The sequence below is a fragment of the Osmia lignaria genome, chromosome 15 (assembly GCF_051020975.1).
Source record: "Osmia lignaria lignaria isolate PbOS001 chromosome 15, iyOsmLign1, whole genome shotgun sequence".
NCBI classification, from domain to species: domain Eukaryota; kingdom Metazoa; phylum Arthropoda; class Insecta; order Hymenoptera; family Megachilidae; genus Osmia; species Osmia lignaria.
In genome coordinates, this window is record NC_135046.1 from 4,951,763 (window position 1) to 4,976,125 (window position 24,363).

Genomic DNA, 24,363 nt, shown 5'->3' on the forward strand with positions numbered 1-24,363 from the left:
TACACGACCGTCCTATCTATGCTCCGCTCTGCCCATGGATCCGACAAAAAGGCGCTGATCTTCTTTTTTTTTTTTTTTTTTCGATGACGACTGTACCGTTTCGAACACGCAAGTAAAAGCAATTTCTTCTTCTTTCTTTTTTCTTCTTTTTCGACCGTTATTTTCATCGCTTCAACGATCCAGAAGGTTTTTCCTTCTTTTTTTCCTCCTTTCGTATCGGTGTAATTTTGTTTCTGGTAAAAGTGAAAATTTACTGATGGTATTACGTAGATGTATTTGATTAACAAAATAGGAGAACGTGGAGGTTTTTTTTAAATAGCTCGTGGTCTAGAGCGTGATGTTTATTCTGTTATCTAGGCATCAACGGCTAACATTCTTCGTTCATTTAATGAAAAAGTTAATGAAACAGTAATATTACATTTTGAAAAATTTTATTTCTGAGCTAATTTCTGACTACAAGAAACGAATGTTAAAAAGAAGAAAAAAAGCGTAATGCTCGTAAGACGTAATGACAGTAATATATACAAGAGCTGAGCGTGTTCGGCACGAAACTTTTTTCTTCGTTTCCTGTTAGCCTCAACCGGCAATTATATTTTCATCGAACACATCAAATACCTTCATTTTTCTTTCTAATCACGGCATGAAAATCTTGAAAGGGAAGGAAAAACGTACGCTTGGTCGGACGGCCGCAACAGAGAATCGTTACGCTTGGACACTTGGCAAAACATACTGTTTCAGAATAATTATTGTCGACAAGATCTGAAAACGTTATATAATTTACTCGGAGATTGTTATTTTCACGGTACGACGAGTGCAACGATTGAAAGGAACGATTTACTAAAGACCCTGAATCGATCCTCGATTTCTTTCGCGTTCAATTTGGATTACAGCTCCGAAACGGAACCTCCCAAACAAACGATTCTGCGATGTTACGTAAAAACTCGTTTCCCTTGCTGACCCACATCCTCTTCGTCATTTATCTGGTCAGATTATTTAGAATCGCCGGGGTATCGCGTTATCTTAAAATACACCGTGCATCATCGACGGTAATTGTCCAACCTTCCACGACCCTTCGGACGCCTGAATTCCATTGTGGAACCTTCATCCTGTCAGGCAAGTATTAACCAAGGTAAACCACTCCTGACCACTACTTTCTTCGACCCACTAACCGGAGAAAGGCCCCCCTTTAACCACCAAAACACGCGACAGCCTGGAGACTTTGAGGATCTCATCCGACGAACGTGTTTGTTTGCCTTCGTTTCGGGGAAATTTCGCAAACAATGGAAGTGGAGGTCAAATCGATGATCGACATTATATATTTAATATACATATACGGGAGTCTACTGTATATTAACCCTTAGAAAGTATTAAAAAAATTTAATCCCTTTTCAGGTTTCCAAAATTTTTCCCATAAAGCCTTTTTTGAAGTCATTATTCTTTTGATCGAGTTAGAACACCTTGGCCTAATTTAAAATTGCCCTGAATAACTACAATTACAGCGTACAATTATATGCACGCGGTTGTTTTCACTGCGGCATTCAATGCGTTAAGGTCGGACCTAGTTCGATAGTTGCATACGGGACCAACGACCAGTTTGAAGGTCGGTGAAAAGTCCGCGTTAATTGTAACGTGGACGTAAAAGCGAGTTGCACGTTGGATGAATGAAGAATTTCCGGCACGGCTCATTGCGGATGCATCGTGGACACTTCGCGACCATGGGGCTATATGGCGATAGAAATTGCTGTGAAGTGGGACTGGTTATTAGAACGCTACGATCGAAGTGTGTGTAATTAACCGAGTCGTGGATATGATCCAGAAACCTGTTACATTTTCCAATTATTCAAATTATTCGAACATCGTGGGAAGACAGAATTTTCCTTCATTTTTATCACGGCTAGAAGTCTCGAGCGTAGCAAAGGTAAAAGTATCTTCTCTTTTCTTATCTCGCATTCCTCGTGACTCTAGCGACAAGTGAATCATCGCGATACAGTTCGAGAGTAAATGTTCCATTGAGAATCGAAACTGGTAGCGGGACGTACTTGAACCTGAGTACCGGTTCAAGGCAAAAACGAAAATCCACTTCCGTACAGCTTTCGTCGTCTGGAATAGCATCTAGGAAGTCTTGCTCCCGAGGTTTAAGCAAAATCAAGGGTGGTGGGAGAATGCTCGTCTTATTTACCTAGAGCGTATTAGAATGCTTAATAATCTTAGCCGTCGGTCGAGAGGTTGGTGGTGGTGGCTTGACCGACTTTTAAAGAAACCTTGGGGGGAGTTGGGCGGCATCTTCAGTTAGACATTGGCCTCCGTAAGACGAAGAGTCGGAAAAAACAGCCGAAGGGTGCGACGAGGAAAAACGTCCATCATCGAGGATCAACTTGAATCGTTTTACCAGAAACTTTATCTTCTTCGTCGCACAGGTCAGTTCAAACTGATTTGTTGATCACAGTCGCTCTCTTTGACGCTTCTACATTGATGCAGTTTTCAAGCAGGTAGCTCATTTACCTTTACTCTCTGTACTAAAGTCTTCGAGGTTGATTTTAAAAAAACACCCACGCTATTTCCTCGTAACACCGTCGTCTATAAGTTCGATTAGAAGAACAATTCGAACGAGCATACCAGAGCGTACCGATCACCGTTCCTCGGGACGTGTCGGTATAATGGCGAGCATAAACACAGGATGGAGGCACGTATCAGCGTGGAAGCGCGTGTGCTTCCTGAATCGCGTGGTCGAGGAACGGTGAACTCCTCGGGAGAGACGTCTTTGACCGTGACCGAGATTTAGGTCAGCCAGTCGCAGACGAGAGATTCCAGAGCTGGCGCGGAGTCTGTCGGTAGAAAGCGAAGAAAAAGTCGTTACTCCCACGTGGTCGCTACTGGAAACGATTGCTCGCTCGAAAATCAACCGGGTTTCACCCTTTCGCGAGCCGTTAACGAGCGTGAACAACTCATTGTTCGCGGAGTTCAACATCCGCCGGTTCTGGCTGCGTGACAACCGCGCGTTCCGTTAGTTTTCCTGTCGTCCAGACTCGATTTTTCTTTACGGATATTCGTAAGCAAAGCTAAACTTGATCTTGCCGAACGGTGGAGTACGCGTCTGTTTGAAAGCACGCGAAATCCGCGAGATAAACGATAACGACGCGATGCGTTGAATTTCAATACGCTCTCGTTTAACGTTGCTTCTTTGTGCGGCGCCGAATTCTAGTGGCAAAGAAAGATCGTATGAACGTCAGTTCGTGAAATCACGCGTGTCCCTGCATACGTTCAGAGAACATATACATATTAGTACTTGAAGATTCACCGGTTGGTTCAACGTTGCGTTACAGAACGAACAGGAGGATGCGGCTGTCGACGGTGGTCGAGTTGTTGCTGATTCTTCTTCTGGTCGCGTTCGCCGCTTACGGCCGAGTGATCGGTAAGAATTTTTTCGACTTTTATCACGCTTTTAACGTAAATTTCTTGTAATGGACCGGTAACTGGTCGTGAACGACAGTTTCCTTCGCGACGAGGAAGCGTTGATTGAAGGATTGACGTTGATGAGCGGTACGGTTTCTAAGGCGACACTTAAAAATTGAGCCGATTCGCTATCTTTTTTTTTTTTTCCTAACGCAGCTATTTCGAATTTCCTACTTTACGAAATAATAACAGAGTTTTCAAACGACGAGCTTCGATGATTTATCCTTCGCGAAGGAGGAAGTTTCTAATAGAGAGAAAATTGTTTCGTAGAACGAGACGAACATGTGAAAGGGCGAGCGATCAAAGAAGTCAATGGATCGAAGCAAAGTCACCTTGGAATATCGACATTGTCATTGAAACAGGCAACGGACGATGTCAATAGATATTGCACCTGTAACGAGAACATATGCAACTGCTGCAGAGACTTTCATATACCGTTGGTGCAATTACAGGGACCAGGTAAGCATTGTGTAACCTAATTAAACGCAACCATTAAAAAAGACACGTCAGAGAAATGAACAATTATGTTACTCGTTTCAGGATGCGCATCCTTGCAATACTTGCAAGAAGATAATTTGGCGGTTCAGCTTAGCTTTGGTGACAACATTTTGACCAGCACCATTGTAAATGGTAATTATCAATAAAAACGTCAACTATACCGTTTGAAAATTTCTCTGCGAGAACGAGTCCATTGAAAATCGGGTGCCAGATCAGGGTTAAAACATTCATAACTGTCGCTAGGTCGATTTACGAGTGAAAGTCCCGCATACATTATACGATTCAACAGAGTAACACCTTCTTCAGCGTCTGACTTACGCGGCTGATTAATAACAAACTCGATTCCTTTCAGGAAAGAATCCAAAGCCCGTATGCGTCCCGTTACCAGGAGGCTTTACGAAATTCTGTGGTAGAATCTATTCTATTAAACGAGATGTTGACAATCACTTCAAGGCCTGTCTTGGGTTGGAATTACAATCAGCGACGGAGCTTGAAGCTAGCTTACGAGTTAGCTGCTTCAGGTAACAATTGTTGCCTTAAAAAACTTATTTCAACGAAACGAAACGTTTCGTGGAAACGTTTTCAACGGAAAGAAATTGTTTCTTCATCGTAACTCTTTCAGATTTGGTCCCGATGGTCTGAAGTTGCGTCCAGCGGAACCTCTTCCGGTCGTCGAAGCCGAAGTACCGGAGGAAGAGGACGACGACGACTTCTTCGGTCTAGGTTCGGACGACGACGACGACGAGGAGGATAACGAGGGAATCTCACCGTTAGCCAACTCCGTACCGAATTCTTCGCCTGAAGAAGAGGAAGACGAAGAGGAGGACGAGGATATCCTCGGCTTTGGAGCCCTCCTCGATATAATAACTGGCGAGGATGAAAGCACGACGAAGAAACCTAAAGTGACCACTGCCCCGCCTCTCCTCCAGTTCACAATTCCTCTTCTAACGAAACCGACGACTGCGCCTTTCATAGAATCTTACGATGCCTCCACGGAAGAAAGTAACGAGACTGGTGTCAGCAATTCCGAAGAACAGAACGAATATAATCAAGAATTGTCTGCTGAAGAAGGAAGCGGTGAGGAAGACTACGAATCAGCATCCGTTGATACGACGGGCAGCGATGAAATTGTCACAGAATCCTCGAACAAGATTGCTTCCTATGCAAAACCGGACAAACTACCGACGAAGAAGTTCACGGCACCGGCGGCGAACAAGAAGAAACCCACCGTAACTAGCAGCAGCATAAACGCGATCCAAAGCGGGACGAACGAGAAGAAGAAGCCTCTGAAGAAGAAACCTGTGAAGGGAGACGACGACGATGATGACGATGATATTTTAGGAGACGATCTGGACGATGACGACGACGAAGAAGAAGAGCTTCTGGATGACGATGACGAGGACGAGAAATATAGCGAAGAAGATGACGACGAGAAAGTCGAAGAGACTGAACACGAGAGTAACGAGGACGAAGATGAGAAGACTGAAGTCGAAGAATTGGACGACGATGACGATGAGGAGGATGCTGTGATTAGCGCGCTCGTGTACGACGAGAAGGAGGATGGTAAAAAGAAAGGCAAAGTTAAGAAGCATACTCAGTCATCGGAAACGGAAGACGACGATTTGGATTACGAAATGGGCCTTTCTGGACTGCTTGCCAGAAGTAGGCACTCGAAGAGCAGTCGTCAAAGCAAAGTGATGAGGCTTTGAATTTCGTGAAAGTCCCCCGTGTCAGCAATTGGATCCTGCGAAACGAGATTTTTTTGAATTATTCAAAATATTCTCTTAATGTTATCGAACGACTTGGTTAAACCAACAATGACCAAACTACGCATCATGGAGACTGATAACTTTTCTTTTCTTTTGTTATTTAACACGTTCGTTGTTTTTGAATAATTAAAAGAAATTTTTGCACGGCGTTAAAATTACATTAGCAAGTGGAAAGTTAAATTTAGGGAATAGAATAATTGTATCTTGAGTGATTGCAATTATAATCTGTCTGACTATTCATAGCCTTTTCTACTGAAAAAGTAAACGTGTGTTAAATATCATTCGAAATGCTGGAACGAGGGTCGAAAATGATAGGACGAATAACCAGGGGTTATCCACGACCTTAGCCATATCAAATTGCTCGAATAGTTTAATGTTATTTAAGGCAGGCATCTATTTATTTATGTGTACTTATTTAATTAATTTATTGAACCTGTAATTAACATATCAAATAAACGTGTTCTCTCATCAGTACAAGTATGTATTCCTCGAGTTTTATTGCAATCTCGTAATGCGATGCATTTTTTACGTCATACGCGAGGCAACAATCGAGAAATGCAATCGGATGCAATATTTTGAAGTGGTCAATTGCTGTTGACATGACCAAGGAAGGCTATGCAATTTTACAAAATTATTCATAAATAATACTGCCCATAATTTTTTGGAAGTTATTATCCCAGTGTATACCTTTCTGTCATTGAGTTTATCTGAAACTGTACAAATATTAAACCATTCGCAATTCATTAAATTAAAACACAAAAGATATAAGAACGCATTATGTGTGAAACTCGATTTATGACGGAAGTTCCGGAATGGAATTCATAATTCGAGTAATTTCGACTTTTTGTGACATTCTCATCAATCGAATTACCATAATTGTTGACGATCTTGAAAACAGTTTTGTTTGTACTCCAAATAGCACAAGTGTACAAACAGCGCTGCAAGTGTCATTACACAGGGCCCTATTGATCCCACAAAATTTGCTTTCTATTGAAGGTGTATGCATAATTAATGAAACGCGGAAATGAAATAGTACGGTGCGATCGCAACCCAATTCAGTCTTCGGGCAGAACCGATCGACGACGGATCAACTTTCCTCTGCCTCTTCGGTGTCGCACAATCATGTCAGCCAAAATTTTCGGACTCTTCGTGCTGCTCTTCGTGGCGCACATCGGCGATGCTATAATTCCTCTTAAAAAACAAATAGGTAATAAACGTATTTCATCAATTTTTTTAATAAAATTGAATATTTCTATGTTTTAATTTATAGTATAAATTGTAAATCGATAATTACCCTGATATTTAAGATAATAAAATCTTGCTTCACGCACACAGATATAGGTTTACTAAATTCGGTGTACTACGATCCAAAAACCGGCCTCGCACTAAAAGGAGCGATAGAAACCAACGTCAAAAATCCACTGGGACAGATTACGTTCCAAGGTATCTCCTGTGAGTGTAAAAAACTGGTCTGTCGCTGTTGTACAGGTTTAAATGAAACGTTATTCAAGATCGATCAACAATCATGCACAACGCTTACCTACATACCGGAAGATTTTGCTATTAAGACATCGTTGAGCTTAAACCAGAGAGAACTCGTTTCAAGCACCATTTCAGGTAAGTTAATCTTATCTGCCATATATAAGTCTGTGTCAGAAATTTTTCCGATGCATAATTACCGACTCGAGGAGTTGAATTGTATTTTAACGAGAGTTCTAAATTTTTATAGGTAAAAATCCACCACCTTTGTGCGTCTCGCTCCCTAAATTACCATTTGTGACCATCTGCGTTCGTGTCTTCGATATCTACACCGTTAGAAAGAATCTTCACGCTTGCGTCGACGTGGAGACTCGAATCGCCAATGCACCTGTCCTTGTATTGCACTTCAATTGCGTGCAAGTAGGATTGGATGGACTCTCGTGGGGATATCCTGGTAGCACAAACAACGTGAACATCGTGCAAAATCAGTTTTTAAATAACCAAACGGAAGTGTACGACGACGTGAACTTCGAACCGGAAGATCAGGAGTCGCACGAGAGCAGTTCCTCCACACAGTCGTCTGAGGAAGAAGACCAAATTGGGCAGTTAAAATTATGATCACTGTAGCTGAATATGCAATTATTGAAATATGCAATTGTTTCATGTAGCTAGTTAAATTATTAGTAACATGTTAGAGGATGTTGAACTACTTAAATGTAAACTAATGTATAGTTAATAATATACTTAAAATAAAAACTATTTCTTGAACGATACCCTTTATTTGTATTTGTATCTTCCACAACTTGTTCCCTGTTTATCGTTTGGTATTTCGGCTCTTTATATGTATCTGAACCCTTAATCGAATCGCTGGTAAAGGATTCAGTAGAAAATCAGAAGCGGGTGAGCAGCCAAAGCAAAATTTCTCCGGAAAACGAGGTCACACCGAGATATCCGCTAACTGACCAGTCGAGTTTCGATCGTTCACCAAGGAGCATCCTACGAAGATGTCCTCTCGTCGTAACTGAACCCGTGACCAACCACGAAAAATGAGGATCCTGTGGTTACTTGTTTTCACGATTCTTTGTATTCAACCCTCCACGTGGGCCAAGAGAGGCATTGTTTCGAAAGAACAGTCTCGGATTTCCGCGAGCAAGGATCCGCTGTCCCGAGCGAAGAACAGAGACTCGAGCATGAAGAAGTTGCAGGAGTTGTTGAAGAAAGCGTCGAATTCTAGCTCGAACGCGACCAGACAGGTGACAGTCACCAGACAAGGTCCTTGTGAATGCGCAGGAGGTGTTTGCAATTGCTGTTCCAGAATTTTATTCGAAACCTGGAAGCAAAAGGCTTGCGTGGATGTGACGTACGATCCCGACGAGTTCAGCTTCACCGCGAAAATCATGATGAACGATAGGGTATTGTTCACCAGAACGGTGTCTGGTAAGTTTATCTATGTGAAACTGTTTGGTATATCTTAACGCGTTCTACATTTTAGGAAAAAATCCCAAGCCAGTGTGCGTGTCGGTGCCACGACTTCCGATTGTCAAAGCCTGTGCTCGCTTTTACAACATCTACTTTCTTGGTAGGAACATTCACATGTGTTTAAACATGGAAGGGAAATTTCAAGATATCACCGTGTTTAAAGTAAGCCACGTAAATCCATTGATCCAGAAGAACGAACCGACCATCTTTAACATGTTTTATGAATAATGCATGCGTACACACATTTATCTCTAGGTTGGTTTGGACTGTATCAGATTCGGTGCTGACGGACTGGCTATGATCAAACCGGAAGATGGAGGTGGACTGGGTCAAATACAATTTTTGTCAGGTGGTAACGATGACCAGGATGAGGACGACTATAATTACGACGACGATGAGGAGGACTTTCTTGATATCTGAGGATATTTCAGATTCTTTTCCTGGCCAGCGTGAATGTACTTAATAAGAGCATAATTATGATAGAATTTTGATGATTTCAAGTTTTTCTGTAATAATTGTGTTTACAGATGAATGTATATAATATGTATCTATTTGTAGGCAAGAAAAATAAATAAAAAGATGGATTTAAACCACTTAACGTGGTGGTATCAAGTAAGAGATACTTCTCTTTTAATCTTTTAATTGCTATTAAGTTAAAAAGTGATAACGCTTATCCGCTTAATTTGTGAGCGGCAAATAATGTGTTCAGACACAAGTGGCTGTCGTGTACGTCAATCTATAATCAAACATGTTAGATAAATATATTTTTTTTCACAATATCTATCGATTTCAATTTTCTATGACCTTGTTACTGATCGAACTAATTGCCAGCGATGTTGAAAACAGTATGTACTCCAAGTGGCACAATTGCGCAGCAGCATTACAAGTGTCATTACGTAGGGCTCCATTGATCCCACCAATCCTACTTTCAATTGATAACTTATGCATAATTAGCGTGGAAATATAATAGCCGATCGCAGCGCAATTTCAGTTATCAGGGAAAATCGGTCAGTTACGGACGGATCTTCAGCTACCTCTTTACTGTCTCAGAATGATGTCGACCAAAGCCGTCAACATAATCCTGCTGCTTCTCGCAGTGCAGAACATCTGCGCCTCTGCAGATAGTAAGTAAAATCAAATAGATGATGAATATTTCTTGTGAATAAATAATTTGATGCTTGCTGGAATTTCACTAATTGATCTATGCAAATTATTATAGTAGAACTTTGATTATCCGAACGTTCAATTATCCGAACATTCTAAACAGAATTAGTTCGGATAATCGAGGTTCTACTGTACTACTTAAACACTACTGTATGCATAATAAACCCTTCGTTTAAATTATTGAATACTTTTGGAATTATCAGCGCGTTCGATGTGGATTAGAAATTCCAATAGCGAATTTTGCCTATTAAGGCACTGGAGTCATAATTAATCCATTTGTTTTATGTAACAGATCTGTCCGACTACTACAATACTTACTACGACAAGAAGACAAGCAAACCATCGCAGGGGATTGCTGAAATCAACGGTGGAAATGTGAATAAGATTAACTTCAAAGGTATCTCATGTCGTTGCCAGAACCTAGGTTGCAGTTGCTGCACAGGAATCAGGATAAAGAAGTTCCACTTCGACGAGGAAGCCTGTGCCTCGTTCAACTATGTACAACAAACTAATGCTATTACAGCGGCAGTGTCCTTAAACCAGAAACAGCTCTTGTCAACTTCCTTCCCAGGTGAGTTATTCATTTTACATTCACATTATTATGATATTTCAAATGGTGTTTCAATATTTTTTTCAGTGAAAACTCCACCTCCATTGTGCGTATCAATTCCTCACTTACCCTCTGTGAAATTGTGCGTTCGTTTCCGCGACCTCGCCGTTGTTGCAAACAAATTAAATGTCTGCGTCGACGTGGAAACCAAAATACCCAAAATACCGACCCTGGCATTGCACTTCAATTGCCTGAAAATATAAGCGAACGAAATTTTATCATTTTACACTGACTGAGAACTTGAAGATCGAACAAGTATCGTGCAAAGGTAGCAGCTGGAATGGTATTGAAAAAATGAAAAATGAGGGTAATACAAATATTTCTTCGCTGACACCTGAGGAAGAAGCAAAATTTCTGATTATTTCAGCTGTACACTTCAGCATTTAATTGTAATTCAGTGATACGATTATGATAAGTATAAAGAAACTGCCGTCGTGCCAGAGTTAATTGCATTAATTTGTTGGTATTCGTTTATTTAATTGTATTATGTTTTTAATGATATCATTGTTATATTGCGGGATGTTAAAATAAAGGTACCTCAGCAAGTATACGATGTTTTTTGTATTTTTATAGTGAAGATGCGTAATATTCTGTAATTCATTGTCCCCTCAGACGTCATTTCTTCTCCATTTACCATTTACCTTATACGACCCCCTTAAGGAATGTGGACATTTTCTGCCATGTTCATATTTCTTTTTCTCATAATCTACTGCAGTTATCAACTTCAAATTTTTAAAGCATCTAATATCATACTAGATGTGTACTTTAGTCAAATGAAATGTTGAAATACCGGATAGAAAAGAATTATACAAGCCTATCAATGTATGAACTTTTTTGTACTCTTACCTTCACTCTAGAAAATGCTGCTAAAATGGCTGTAGGCCGAATTTCAAAAAAGTCTTTGGGTAAAATACGTATTACCTTTAGTAGCAAAAGCACACAAAATTTCAACTTGATCGGTCGAATGGTTACTGAGAAAAAACAAGGGGATTTTACAGGGAACGAATTTTCCTAAAATCTTACCTGTATTAATCCATACGTTGGACCCAACTTTGTGAACATTTTTCGCCTATTTATAGTATTCGTAAAATTGTATTAATTATAGATTCTGATTCCAAATATTGTCTATTATCAAATAAAAATATAAAAGAAAATTTCGATTTTTCGACCCCAAAGAATGCCAACTGCCTTTAATTAAATTATTATCAGTAGAAAATTCGCTAGAAAATCATATATGAGTAAACAGACAAGCCCAGAGTTTCCAAAAAATTAAGAATTTCCTGGAATAACTACTTTTTTAAATAAAACGGATTCATTAGATTGCTCGTTTCATATCATAAAATGAGTCTTCCGCGTTTTAGGAAATATTCTCAGACCAGTCTGGATGGCTGTGCCATAAATAGTAATTATCAAAACTTGTAGCCACTTTAAAAATAATATAAGTACTTCTAAATAAAAAGCGCTCACACACGAGTAATTATCACGATTTATATCAAGATGATTATCACAGTTTATCCTTTTCCTTTATTCTATCCTCAACTTTTTACTTTATTTTATCATTTAAATATCCACAATTATAAAAACAACGTTCAAAATGCCTAGATCGAAATTAGTTAGACGAATAGTTAAGAGTAGTCTGCGACATTAGAGACACTAAATTGCTTGAACAAGGTAACAAACATTTTATGTAATTAGTTATAATTATATTACCTACACTTATATAATTAGTCAATTGAATGTATTGTTTAATGCACATTATCTATAGGTTTCTGTTCTCTATGCCATTGATGTCAATTATTAACAATTTTGATAACAATTCCTGGTAATTTACGTGGAACAAGTGCAGAACAATGTTACAAGTTACATTGTTAGGGAGCGCTTAGTTGACCCCACCAATCTTGCTGTCTATTGTATTCTGATGCATAATTAATGAAGTCTGCAAATATAACGAGCCGGTGAAATCTAAATTTCAGTCTTCTGATAGATCGATCGATCACTGTAAGATCTCCAGCTTCATCTTCGAGTTGCAAAATGATAGCGAGCAAAGTTCTCAGTATTTTCCTGGTGCTTCTTGCAATACAGGCCATCTGCGATGCAGCGGGTAAGTAACATCAGATAACTAATAAAAACTGTTAATACATTTCGACTTCTTGATAAGTGTTACAAGTTAATATCTATACTTAAAAAGGTAAGAAGTCATGTACATATCGCAATAATGCCTGCAAGAAATTTCTATTCAAATATTGCAATAATTTATTTCATAATCGTTATAAAAGTTGTTGGTTTGATAAATTTTAGTTAACGTGAATTTTCATATTTGTTATTAAATTTATTGGTCATTGAGGGAAGTTCTATCAGCCAACAATTTTTCTAACGGTTACGAAATAAATTATCGCGATATTTGAATAAATTTTGATCTATTTTTTTTAATTTTATATTAAAAGAGTCAATTGTTATAGCTACTTTTGAAGTTCTAATCTACTTGTATCATATGTACAGATTCATCGGAATATGCCGACACTTACTATAACCGGAAAACCCATGTTGTATCGACCCAGGTTACAAAACCTAACGATGTAGGCATATCCAAACTAATTTCGTTTCAAGGGGCTAACTGTCAATGTGCAAACCTTGCTTGTTCCTGCTGCACAGGTGTCAGAGTAAAGAAGCTTAAGTTTGATAAGGAAATCTGTGCCACGATTAACTATCTGAAACAAGACATTGGTGTTGGATCCTCACTGAAAGTAGACCAAAAACAGATCTGGGCAACTTCCGTTTCAGGTATGTTGTTCATCTTATTTCTATCTCGTTACACTTTTAGCACATTAGAATTGCATTTCAAGAGTTGTTTTACAATTATTACAGTGCGAAATCCACCCGCTGTGTGCGTACCAATTCCTGACTTCCCCGCTGTGAAACTCTGCCTTCGTTTCCATGATCTCTACACCACTGGAAATGGTCTGCACGCTTGCGTCGACTTGGAGACCCACGTGAAAGCACTTCCGGTACTAAAACTACACTTCGCTTGCGCGCAACTATAAAGGAATGGATTCTTACGGTGATACTTCGGAAACTCGAATACCTGGACTGCACGATTAATTTTATCATTAGTAGCACCAAAATTTATATCTATTAGTTATTGTCTCATTGGCTCTTAGTATTTCAAATAAAAATATATTAGCAAGGTAAACGATGTTTCCTACCTGTACTTTCAATCTCCCGCGGCTCATCGCCAGTCCGGTTGTCGTTTCTTCTCCTAAACCGAATTACCGGTAGAGGATTCAATAGAAAATCAAATGCGGGTGAGTAGCCAAAGCTAAATTTCTCCAGAAAACGAGGTCACACCGAGATATCCGTTAACTGACCAGTTGTGTTTCGTTCGTTCGCCAAAGAGCATCCTAAGAAGATGTCTTCTCGTTGCAACTGAACCGGTGATCATGAGATTTTTCTGGTGGCTCGTCTTCGCGATTCTCGGCGTTCAAAGTTCCATGCAGTGGGTCGACGAGCGAGCCATCGATTCGGAAGAACAGTCAGACATTTCTGTGAGCAAGGATGCGTTGTCCCAAGCGAAGAACAGAGAGTTGAGCTTGAAGAAATTGCAGCAGTTACTGAAACAAGCGACGAATTCTAGCACGAACGCGACCAGCCAGGTGACCGTCACCAGACAAGGTCCCTGTCAATGCGGAGGAGGTCTTTGCGGTTGCTGTTCTAGAATTTTATTCGACACCTGGAAACAGAAGGCATGCGTGAACGTGACGTACGATCCCGACGAATTTAGCTTCACAGCGAAAATCTTGATGAATGATAGAGTTTTGTATACGAGAACAGTGTCTGGTAGGTTTATCGATATCGAGCCATTTAAGATAATAAAATTCATTATGTTATTCTTCTCGAATTTTATAAACGATCCACATTTTAGGAAAGAATCCCAGACCAGTGTGCGTGCCAGTGCCACGACTTCCAATTATCAAAGCTTGTGCTCGCTTTTATGACATATACTTCCAAGGCAGAAACATTCACATGTGCCTGAACATGGAGGGGAAGTTCCAAGACACCACTATATTCAAGGTAATCCGTGTAAATCCAGTGACCCAGAAAAAGGGACCGGCCATCTTTGACACGTTTTATGAATAATACATATGTTCATATATTTCCAGGTTGGTTTGGATTGCATCAGATTCGGCGCTAACGGATTGGCTCTGGTCAAGCCAGAGGATGGAGGTGGACTAGGTCAAATAGAATTTTTGCCAGGTGACGACGATGATGAGGATGAGGACGATTATGATTACGACGACGACGATGACGATGACGACGATTTGCTTGATTTCTGAGAAAACCTAAGATTCTATTTGTAACAAGCGCGAAAATACTTAACAAGAACGTGCTACAATTTAGTGATAGCCAATGTTATTTATTTTCTACTGAAGAAATTCTTGTAAAGTTTTTATGGATACTAGTTTTTATACGATAATTTCATTTAGAGACGAATGTACATAGCTAAAGGGCATAATATGTGTGCCAGAGGAAGGAAAACGAATAAATAGATGCAATCAGTAGCTAGTTTTTTATTATACCTCAATAATTACGTCCTGTGAAGCAACCATCGACTCGAATCAGCGTTGTTTAGTGGAACATTAATGGTCGATGTTGGTCAGTAGAATCACGGGAGATGGAAAGTTTAGCTGTAGTAGAATTGTGAATGTACCACAGCGAAAAAGTATATTGAAAAATTCTAAGTATGAAATCTAGAGTGTGCAGTGTCCTGATTTCGTTTTGCTTGCACTTGGTCTTCCAACGATCTGATGGTGCCACGGAAGAAAGTTAGTGTCTATCTTTATTTGCCGTATCCAACCGTATTTATACGATTTAAAATTGTGTGTTAGGGTTTCCTGTAGCAAAAGGGTTCCTGGCATATAGAACCGTTTCGACGTTTCAGAAATATTGCACCTGTCCAACGTCTTATTCGTGTTCCTGTTGCCAAAGTGTATTTATTTTATACACCCAATCTCAGAAGAATCGTATGTTACCTTTATATCTTCATTTTCATTTTTTAAGTTATTGCTTCAATTATACTATTCGTTTTGCACAGTTTGCGTTAATTTTACCTATCAGAGAAACGGCTTAAACATCGACGTGACATTAAACTCCGATACTATAAAGGCCAGAACAGTTACAAGTAAGATTATCCTGGTTTTAACAGTTATCAAATTGTTGCTTTGGAATTTTTACTTCTTTATTTCAGATTATAAACCATTAAAGTTTTGCACCAATATACCAGGATGTTACTTCTCGTCTGCTTGCGTGAATATTTTGGAACTGAATAAATTTCCCAGGTATGAAACGCTTTGGGACAATTTGGAATAAAAATTTCTAAATGAACACCTTTTAATTACATAATTTTTTTGAATATCACGAAGGTCGATCACAGCTTGCCTTCGATTGGATATCTCCTCCAAGAAACGACTGTGGCAATTGAATTACGATTGCATTAGCATATCAACGGAGTTACCAATGATGCCGAGTAATTCAACAATATCAATGACCAATGCAACTACTGCAATGCCTACAACAACTACCGTTGGAATGACAACTACAATGTCTAGCATTCAAATGACGATGACTACGACAATGATGTCCATGAAGACTGTAGCAGAAACTGAGGAAACTACTGTACCAGGAGATGTAGAAGTGATACCGACTACAGAAATTATGGACATCGATTAGATAATTAAAATGATGTAGTAGTTGGTAGATTAAATAATAATGCACATTAAATAGAAAGGTATCTCTTACAAAATACAACTTGATTGGGAAGAAATTTTATTGTTTTAAAAATATCATTTATTAAAATGAACGTTCTAAATATAAATAAAATACAATATTATCGTTTCCTTTCATATTTCCACTTGTAAACAGGAGGAGCATCCTTTGTACCTTTACGTACTAATTTTGGTTTAGTAACTTTTCTATCTTTCAGTGCTTTCTGCATTTCTAATTTCTGTTGTACAATAGTTAATTCGCGCTCTCTTTCAATCCTCTTCTGCAATTCTTTGTAGGACATATGCTTCTTCTGTTCAATCTTCTTTAATGTAGATTCATCTATATCTGGTAGCTTCATATCCTTTAATCTACTCAACTTTGGCCTATTTGTACGCCTAGATAACAATGCTGGATGAGTATCTAGCCTTTTGGAGAGATCAAAGTTTTTCATTTCTTCAGAATCATCAAGGAAAAAAATGTGTTTGTTCTGAGTTTTATTTGCTACATCTATCATGTGTAATTGACTCTGAAGTTTATCTATTTTCTTTGCTTCGATGTTTCTCTTGTGTGCAACATATTTAATGTCCTGAGTTGCCATCAACTGTATTTGCTCTGGTGTATTATCATCGTTTTTACGTTTTTCCCTATGTATTCCACCTTCAAGCTTGGAATTGACCATGTGAAAATAAAATTCATCTGGGTTCTTATTAAGTGCACGTTTATGAAGAAGTTTCAACGTCTGTTCTTTACGTTGATAATCTCTGGCTCTGGCGATATAATCTTTTTTCTTTTCTAAAAGACCCAAATGTTTTCGAGATTCTGGTTGATGCCTTTCACGATGAGTTTTCTGTGTTGATTTCGCTGCTTTCTTCCAGGACGACATTGTTATTTAAATCTAGAAAAATATGCTTTAATTTGTTAGTACATGAGATACAGTTTTTAGTAACAGGATAACATACTTATATGTCAAGTTTTCCTTCACAAAAACAGAATATTAACCTATCATAAATACTAAATAACATAACCTTAATTACAAGTATAAGGTTAGGCTACGTCAGTGACCACAGCTACAAGAAATGTACATGCGTTTGTTCTCGAGGGGTCATGATTCTGGGGTCCCAGGCACCCCCAGATGAGATAAATCTGTACGTCGCGGCTGATAGTGTTCGTTGACTGTAAGCTCCTAAAGTAAGCCATCCGAGGGCTTGAAAAGCCCATAGTCGGGAAATCAGTAAAGTAAAGTAAATCTGCACGCAGAGAGCACAGCTGGGATAATAATCCCGACCTGTTTTAGTAGTCCCTCTTTCACTATACCTAGGGACCGCCGAGCATGTGGCTGACACCGGGGGTCGCACCCACGCACCCTGTGCCGGCTTTTACTTGATAAGGCAGAAGGAACAAATTCACGACCCTTTGAGAACAAAGGCATGTCCAGTTTTCTACTATCTGTAGTCACTGATCTTAAGAAGGGCGGTAGAGAAAGAAGAAATTTAAAAGCATTCGATGTTAAATATTGCTCTTTAATTAACAATAAAAAAGACGTTGCAATCTTTGTAATAATTCTTTGTACTAGAAAAACAATGCCCAATAACATTTAAACAATTAATAAAAATAAAGTATTAAAATCGTTTCAACCAACACGTAAATCATATCGTTTCAACGAGTTTATGTACAGTTATAAAAGTTCAATAATGCCATATGCAATAAAAATAATCTAATATCAATTGTCAAAATCCGAATAAAACTAATTATCAGTCAGTTTGCGTGGACTGGTGTGCTCTGGAAGGAAGGGGAAGAACCGTATCACCGACGGACAATGATCCTTGATGGAAAACTTGAGTCTCCGAAGATATTCCTCTAGGAGAAGTGATCCGATTATTTCGCATCCTCGCGATCGGTTCTCGTCCTTTAATTCTGTACCATCCGCGGGGTCGTTTTGGAAGGGGACTACTGAACTCGAGTTGTCTAGGTGATGAGGGCGAGCTTTCGATGGTATCTCTTGGACGTTTCCCTGCTCTCTGCAAAAGAGAAGGCGGTAAATTCAACTCAGAACTGAGCGATTCTGAGGAAGACAGTCTTGGTAAGGTGTCCTGAGAAGATTGCTGCCCTTCCAAAGTTCTGGAGGTTCCTACCCCTGTACAGAAAAGAATGCAATTAAACCAGACCTTTCGGGTGCAGTTTTTGGTATTCCTATAAATATTTAATGTACCAGGAAAATTTTTCATGACGTTTCTCACTGCATTGGCGAATACGGATAAAATTCCACCAGAGCTGATGCTGTCGTTGCTGACTGTTGAAGAGTTCGAGTCTCTACTGACGGAACTGTTTGATTCAGTTGGCGATGATCGATAATTATGACTCGTCACGCTGTAATAGCTGTCTACAGACGTTATGGAAGCGGGAGAGCTGTGATCACTGCTTGAAAGTTTCACACTGGAAGCGATACGTCCTAATTTCTTCAGACTAGTTTCTATTACATCTGAAGTGGAGAGGGTGGAATTGTTCTCCATAACCACCATCATCACCACTCGGGAGGAACCAGATACTGCTTCACCGTTTGAATTCGCGTTCGCGTTCGCTTTGTCCGGGCTACGATTTTCTTTCTCAGCATTCTTGATGTTCTCCGCGTACATATCCATCTGAGAATTCTCCAGAGACTCCTTAATGTCGGACAACGTGTCACACGCTTCGTAGTACTCTTCGTTTGTCGTCATATTCGGTGTATTTATCGTGTTGGATGCTGGATGATTCTGGTACTCATCCGAAAACCTCACCCTCTTCAAGGAATCAGAGCGTCTCGACTTTGGATTTTCCAACCCTTGTGAGTCTGGCAGTATTTTACTTTCGACTCCGGTTAACTCCATGTCTTCGACGCAATGATTATCATTAGAACGTTCATTAGAATTAACGTTACTCCGCTCGTTCATGATATTTAGATTTCTCGAGTTGCTTCGCGGTAGTTCGTCCTTATTGCTGCGAGTAGAAGGGACGGAACGAAACGGAGTTTCCTCGTGGTTGGTCGTCGAAGGAAAGCTCATATAGTTGCTACCAGAATTTTCAACTTTCGAAGTGCAACTTTGGTAATCGCTGCTAGGCGGATCTGTGTTCAAAGACGCAGAGTCGGTCTGCGGTGTTTGCAGCGAGAAATTCGGTACGTTCGGCGTTATGAAGTCAAAGCTCGTCTTCTGGCACACACCCATGGGCGTGCTGGTGTTTCTGTAGAGTTCTGGAGGAGATGTCAATGAACACGAGTTTCCATTGTATGTGGATGATTCTTTTCCTTCTGATAGCAGTGGTGGTGTTTTCAGTTCGGATTTTTGTTGGGTGACCAGTGAATGACGCTGCCGAGCCTTCCACCACTTGCAAGTTCCTTTATTAAACAAATGTGCCACACAATAATATAGGATTTTCAGAAGGAAAAATAACAGACAAATGATGCCATCATTCTACAGGAATACTATAAATATTATAGATATTTACCAAATGATTCTAAGTCCTTGCTCTGTTTGAAAATTTCACCGCACAAAGAACAGTGAAGAGGCAGATGGGTGATCACTATGTGACAAAATAACTTCGTATCTTCGATTGGTTTTAACGGAAGTTTCTGAGACATGCAGAGTGGACAGTTCATTTGCCGGTTCGCGTGTTTATTTTTTTCGTGTCGCTCACGGCAATCCGCGCAACAGAAGAGTTTCCTGCAGACGCAACAAATTCGACTCGGCTGTTCAATGAAAAATTGTTTCAAACAAAATTTGATCGTACGATTCTTACTTGAAATAAATGGAGAAACTTGTGCAGAAATTTTGGATAAATACCTTGGCTGGCGTCATGTCTGAACAAGGTCGTCGCAACTGGAACAATTCGGTGTTTATTATTTCATTGTAGACAACACGGTACGAAGTACATAAAGTATACAGTGAGTATGTGTTGGTAATAATGAAAAAATGATTTCCGGCATTTGACACCGTTTAAAATCATGTAATTTACATAACTTAATATGTCAACCGGCGAATAATGAAATATGTTAGAAAAAATTAAATATGTGAATTAAAAGAATAAAATGTGCGTTAGAATGAATTAATTATGAACATTTAAATTAAACTTTGATTAGGTATAATTAGTCAGCTATGATTGAATAAGGCTATAGAATAACAATAATTCTTCTGAAATCAGAGTTATATTTACAAAATAGTATAATATAATAATCACTTTTAACGTACAAATTGTATAATACAAAGTGATACGAAAATTTTTATACGTTATCGTTATCTTTATCATTAGATTCATCAAGTAATGCGGCAGACATTAATTCGTTAATTCCTAACACGTCCTGACTATTATCATCTTCTTTACTGTCTACCTGTGTTGCCCCACTTTCATTTGCTTCTTTACGCTTTTGCCTTGCTTGCTTTTTAAATTCTGAAATGGTCATTGAATTTAGATTATCTATTACTACACTAACATCGAGCTTTCTGATATCGGTATCTCTATTCCCCATCAAGGACAACGCTTCTTCGTATGGTGGAGAAATTGGTGTCTGTACCGGTTCGTGATACTTGTACTTCTTACCCTCATACTAGAAAAAATACAGATGATAATGTTAATCTTATATAGAAACCGTAGATGTAAATAACTTACATTCAGTCCGTAACAGGTATCGGAATCAGGCTGTCTCAGATCACCGCAAACAACGAATGGTACAATAACCCTATTAATGCCTGTAAGCTCATCAAAATTGAATGGCTTATGAGTTAAAAGCGGATTCAGCATGTGAGGTTTATATCCCTCTGGAGGTGAATAATCTTTACAGACTACAAATGCCTCTATACTCGAATTGCGCGAGCTACATGGTTTTGTGCAATAAACATAGGGGAAAAATATTTTTAACTGAGAATATAACAGGGATACATCCCTGGCTCTAAATATTTTTGCTACAAATGTACCTCCTTTCCTAAGTATATGTGTAGTAATGTTTAAAGCAGCTAACAATAATTGTGATTGGATATAAATATCCATATCGTGCAGACCTGTAACTGTAAATCAATGGTAGTTAGTATTATTGATATTCATCACTTGAAATAATACGTTTATTAATTAATTTTTACCATCAGGTGCTCCATCACAGACTACTAAATCAGCCTGCTCGTTATTAAAGTGAGCAATTATTTCTTCAGCTGTTTTAGTGTTGGTAATATCTCCCTGAATTTGTATAACACCTTCCAACGGTGCCATAGCTTGCAGATCAACTGCGACTATCTTTGGAGCTGTTGCGTTACCTTTCTCCAAAGCAATTTTGTAATTCTCACTAGACAGAAGAAAATAAAGGAAGATCTATATATCTTGCAACACATGATTTTTTAAACAAATTATCTGAATAATCTTAATCCATACTTTAATCGTCGTGATAAAACCTGACTCCAACTGCCAGGCGCTGCACACAGATCCACGGCTTTATTCACTCCTGTTTCAAAGCATAAACAAAGTATTGTATTTTACATATATAAATAATACAATCATATTTATACACGCACCATTTAAAATGTGACATTCGTTATCTATTTGGAGCAACTTAAAGGCACTTCTTGCTCTCCATCCCTCTTCTTTCGCTCGACGATAATATATATCCCGTTTGTCCTTTGATGTTTTTCCCATGATAAACTAAAGAATGTGCAATTTGTATTTATACTAGAATTGCGTTACATGTAAGCAACTTTCAAAGATAGAGATACAACGCATTTTAAATTGCGCTATGTGTTCATTGCTCTATATGTGCGTGTATAGCTTGGGGTGTTAGGGACCCTGAAGCACCGGTGATACCCTGCACATCGACATTATGGCATCCGGGTTGTAAGGGACCCCGATGCATCGGTGGCGCTCTCTGCATATCTTGGGGAGTCAGGGACCCCGATGTTCTCTATGCACCGACCTAAAATCATCTTGGGGTGCCAGGGACCCGGCGACTCTCTCTGCGCACCGACCTAAAATCATCTTGGAGTGTTAGGGACTCCGAATCAGGATTGATACTCTATACCGCAGTTCACCAGAGTCCATAACTGCGAAAAGACCAGTTTTCGTTCTTCGCGCATCTCCAGTGCGCATCTTTGCCCTGATTGGCGATACTCTCAAACGAAGTGAAAAGCGATTAGCAGAGAGCTCGTTGCGTTCCCCCACCATCTTCCAACCCACGCGTCGCAGTTATGGACTCTGGTGAATTGCGGTATACATACCGACATTATGGCATCGGGGTATCAGAGACCCCGTAGCTAAAATGTATGTACGACTCATAGACTTTCTGTAGAAAAATTGAAACCTCTGTAATTTTTGACTCCGACCACTTAGCCGCACAAACGCAACGGTTTTGAGCTGGTCTCAGCGAGACTTTACCAACGACGTATAAAGCGTATCTCTAACTCTAGTAGTTCTCAAGTTGAAAAGTGACACGGACGGACGTCTTTGCGCTTTATATATCTGTATAAGATTTGATTATTTTTCATATAGTTTAATTCGAACAAACGTCGGAATCTGGCAGGCAACAGATGGCCAAACCTGACAATTCTTATGGAAACTACGCGGAGATTACGATTTCAGTCTATTGGTACTCCTGGTAGCACCGCCAAATACAATGATTATTCAACCTCTATCGTTATAAATATGAATAACATATTTTGTAATTTATAGATTGAAAAACAGTTTTTACCAATCGACCCTTGAAACAAAATAAATCTTGCGAAATACAAAATTACGTTTATTTTGTTTTCGTTGTTCAAGCGTTTTAATTTTTGCTTGGTCACGCGTCTCTCCTAAGCAAAACATTTTTACGAACATTATCGGTTTTCAGTCAAGCATAACGTAACATGATTGGAATAGAATGTTGCGCATTAGAAGCTTCTTCTTTCAAATATAAATTTCGTGCAACCTTCGACTGAGGTCAATTGTGAGAGTCTTTTTCGAATAATCGGTAAAAATTGCCGCGGTAAGAGGAACAATCATAATTCCAGATGGAGCGATGATGTATGGCGAGAAATATTCGAAAATTGCACGTTTCTAATGTTCTACATAAACGTTGTAAATCTTCTTCCCGTCGACAGGAGAAACAGGCGAACAATGTTTCATTCTGCGGTTCGTTCTCTACTCTGCGTTAGATGACAGATCCCGATTACGACAAATGACTAATGACGTTTATTCCATCATTTGTGAAACGGATTTTACGTTAGCCTGAAACGCGAGCCGACTAGAATCGTTTTACGTAATCGCATATTTGCACGTTCCCACGGAGCATCGTTGGTTCCGCTTCGATTCCCTTCGAATCGAATGTTCTTCTCCGTTCAACTATCACTCCTCTTATTTTAAGATCTCTAACTATTTATAAAGCTTTTATAACACTTCCGTGCCGGAATATATTTATCTAATTTTACTTCTTTCTACCTTTCGATTTCCTGAATATCTAAAAGTAGCTCCATTTATTTCAATCAATTTCCGGACAAATATCGACTTCACGGAATATTCTATTTGTAGATTGTAACTTTAATCGAAGAAACGAGCCGGTGTGTGCGTAATTCGAATCCAGAAGGCTCACGTTCGCAGATTTGTGTTGCAAAATCTATTTTCTGCCGGTATGGCCTTTCCGAACTTTCATCGCCGCCTGATGCAGCAATTTTCCTAGATAGCTCGCGTCAAATAGCGCCGCTTGTTTTTCGGTCTGCCTGTTTGATTTCAGCGTCAGCGTAAGCGAGAAAAAATGTCGTCCGATAAAGGAAACGTATGCAAACACGGAGAGACAAACAGTAGACGAACGTACTCCCATACGCCTGTCGAAACGTGTTCTTTAGCCCGTTAAGATGCAGATATGCATTGGGATAAGGCTGCACAGCCTGTGCTCTTTGCATAATGCACGAGCATCCTTGCGACAGAGGAAACCAGGTTTCTAATGAACCTACGGTCCATGAATTTCAAACTAGCCGCGCCGCGCCGTTTCTTTCAGCCAACGATCTGGTTGCCGTCGATGCAATCGTGATGCAACATCGTTATATATCTATATACATATTTAATAACAAAACTTCCAGCAATGCGTATTTTCTAACGAGCTTCTTTATTATCGACTTACGAAGACCTTTGGTATTTAGCGCACGCGATAACTTGACAAGTACGGCG

General features: G+C 39.4%; 9 protein-coding genes across 10 annotated transcripts; 6 read left to right on the top strand and 3 right to left on the bottom strand.

The window, feature by feature from the left end:
- The first annotated feature begins 6 nt into the window (after window positions 1-6).
- On the top strand, window positions 7-15,014 carry LOC117600460 (uncharacterized). The gene is made up of 10 exons (XM_076692767.1): window positions 7-2,489; window positions 3,324-3,412; window positions 3,724-3,912; window positions 3,994-4,083; window positions 4,304-4,472; window positions 4,574-5,659; window positions 6,193-6,197; window positions 13,783-14,286; window positions 14,372-14,520; window positions 14,610-15,014. The coding sequence occupies exons 1-10, from the start codon at window positions 2,473-2,475 to the stop codon at window positions 14,781-14,783; spliced, it is 2,472 nt and encodes an 823-aa protein (XP_076548882.1). The 5' UTR covers window positions 7-2,472; the 3' UTR covers window positions 14,784-15,014.
- Window positions 6,758-7,969, top strand: LOC117600463 (uncharacterized). Its single transcript, XM_034315934.2, has 3 exons — window positions 6,758-6,927; window positions 7,056-7,337; window positions 7,450-7,969. The coding sequence occupies exons 1-3, from the start codon at window positions 6,843-6,845 to the stop codon at window positions 7,815-7,817; spliced, it is 735 nt and encodes a 244-aa protein (XP_034171825.2). The 5' UTR covers window positions 6,758-6,842; the 3' UTR covers window positions 7,818-7,969.
- Window positions 8,246-9,098, top strand: LOC117600465 (uncharacterized). Its single transcript, XM_034315936.2, has 3 exons — window positions 8,246-8,636; window positions 8,692-8,840; window positions 8,934-9,098. Exons 1-3 carry the CDS (start codon window positions 8,246-8,248, stop codon window positions 9,096-9,098), a joined length of 705 nt encoding a protein of 234 aa, XP_034171827.2.
- On the top strand, window positions 9,644-11,000 carry LOC117600467 (uncharacterized). Its single transcript, XM_034315939.2, has 3 exons — window positions 9,644-9,802; window positions 10,135-10,413; window positions 10,480-11,000. The coding sequence occupies exons 1-3, from the start codon at window positions 9,730-9,732 to the stop codon at window positions 10,653-10,655; spliced, it is 528 nt and encodes a 175-aa protein (XP_034171830.2). The 5' UTR covers window positions 9,644-9,729; the 3' UTR covers window positions 10,656-11,000.
- LOC117600468 (uncharacterized) lies at window positions 12,442-13,835 on the top strand. The gene is made up of 3 exons (XM_034315940.2): window positions 12,442-12,553; window positions 12,952-13,233; window positions 13,318-13,835. The coding sequence occupies exons 1-3, from the start codon at window positions 12,484-12,486 to the stop codon at window positions 13,491-13,493; spliced, it is 528 nt and encodes a 175-aa protein (XP_034171831.2). The 5' UTR covers window positions 12,442-12,483; the 3' UTR covers window positions 13,494-13,835.
- A 129-nt stretch (window positions 15,015-15,143) lies between the features above and the next one.
- Window positions 15,144-16,259, top strand: LOC117600466 (uncharacterized). The gene is made up of 5 exons (XM_034315938.2): window positions 15,144-15,272; window positions 15,336-15,470; window positions 15,542-15,628; window positions 15,695-15,785; window positions 15,870-16,259. The coding sequence occupies exons 1-5, from the start codon at window positions 15,191-15,193 to the stop codon at window positions 16,174-16,176; spliced, it is 702 nt and encodes a 233-aa protein (XP_034171829.1). The 5' UTR covers window positions 15,144-15,190; the 3' UTR covers window positions 16,177-16,259.
- A 5-nt stretch (window positions 16,260-16,264) lies between these two features.
- On the bottom strand, window positions 16,265-17,291 carry LOC117600464 (putative U3 small nucleolar RNA-associated protein 11). Its single transcript, XM_034315935.2, has 2 exons — window positions 17,172-17,291; window positions 16,265-17,107 (listed from the first exon to the last, which is right to left on the bottom strand). The coding sequence occupies exon 2, from the start codon at window positions 17,093-17,095 to the stop codon at window positions 16,334-16,336; it is 762 nt and encodes a 253-aa protein (XP_034171826.1). The 5' UTR covers window positions 17,096-17,107; window positions 17,172-17,291; the 3' UTR covers window positions 16,265-16,333.
- A 116-nt stretch (window positions 17,292-17,407) lies between these two features.
- Window positions 17,408-20,265, bottom strand: LOC117600070 (uncharacterized). Of its 2 annotated transcripts, none has more exons than XM_034315049.2 (4): window positions 20,028-20,265; window positions 19,693-19,933; window positions 18,422-19,582; window positions 17,408-18,346 (listed from the first exon to the last, which is right to left on the bottom strand). In XM_034315049.2, exons 1-4 carry the CDS (start codon window positions 20,040-20,042, stop codon window positions 17,964-17,966), a joined length of 1,800 nt encoding a protein of 599 aa, XP_034170940.2. In that variant the 5' UTR covers window positions 20,043-20,265; the 3' UTR covers window positions 17,408-17,963. The 2 variants fall into 2 exon arrangements, with proteins under 2 accessions (XP_034170940.2, XP_034170939.2); XM_034315048.2 differs by having other exon boundaries at window positions 19,693-19,907; window positions 19,984-20,265.
- A 172-nt stretch (window positions 20,266-20,437) lies between these two features.
- On the bottom strand, window positions 20,438-22,117 carry Trm7-32 (tRNA methyltransferase 7-32). The gene is made up of 5 exons (XM_034315058.2): window positions 21,744-22,117; window positions 21,604-21,673; window positions 21,318-21,517; window positions 20,851-21,245; window positions 20,438-20,788 (listed from the first exon to the last, which is right to left on the bottom strand). Exons 1-5 carry the CDS (start codon window positions 21,862-21,864, stop codon window positions 20,465-20,467), a joined length of 1,110 nt encoding a protein of 369 aa, XP_034170949.2. The 5' UTR covers window positions 21,865-22,117; the 3' UTR covers window positions 20,438-20,464.
- Between the last annotated feature and the right edge of the window lie 2,246 nt (window positions 22,118-24,363).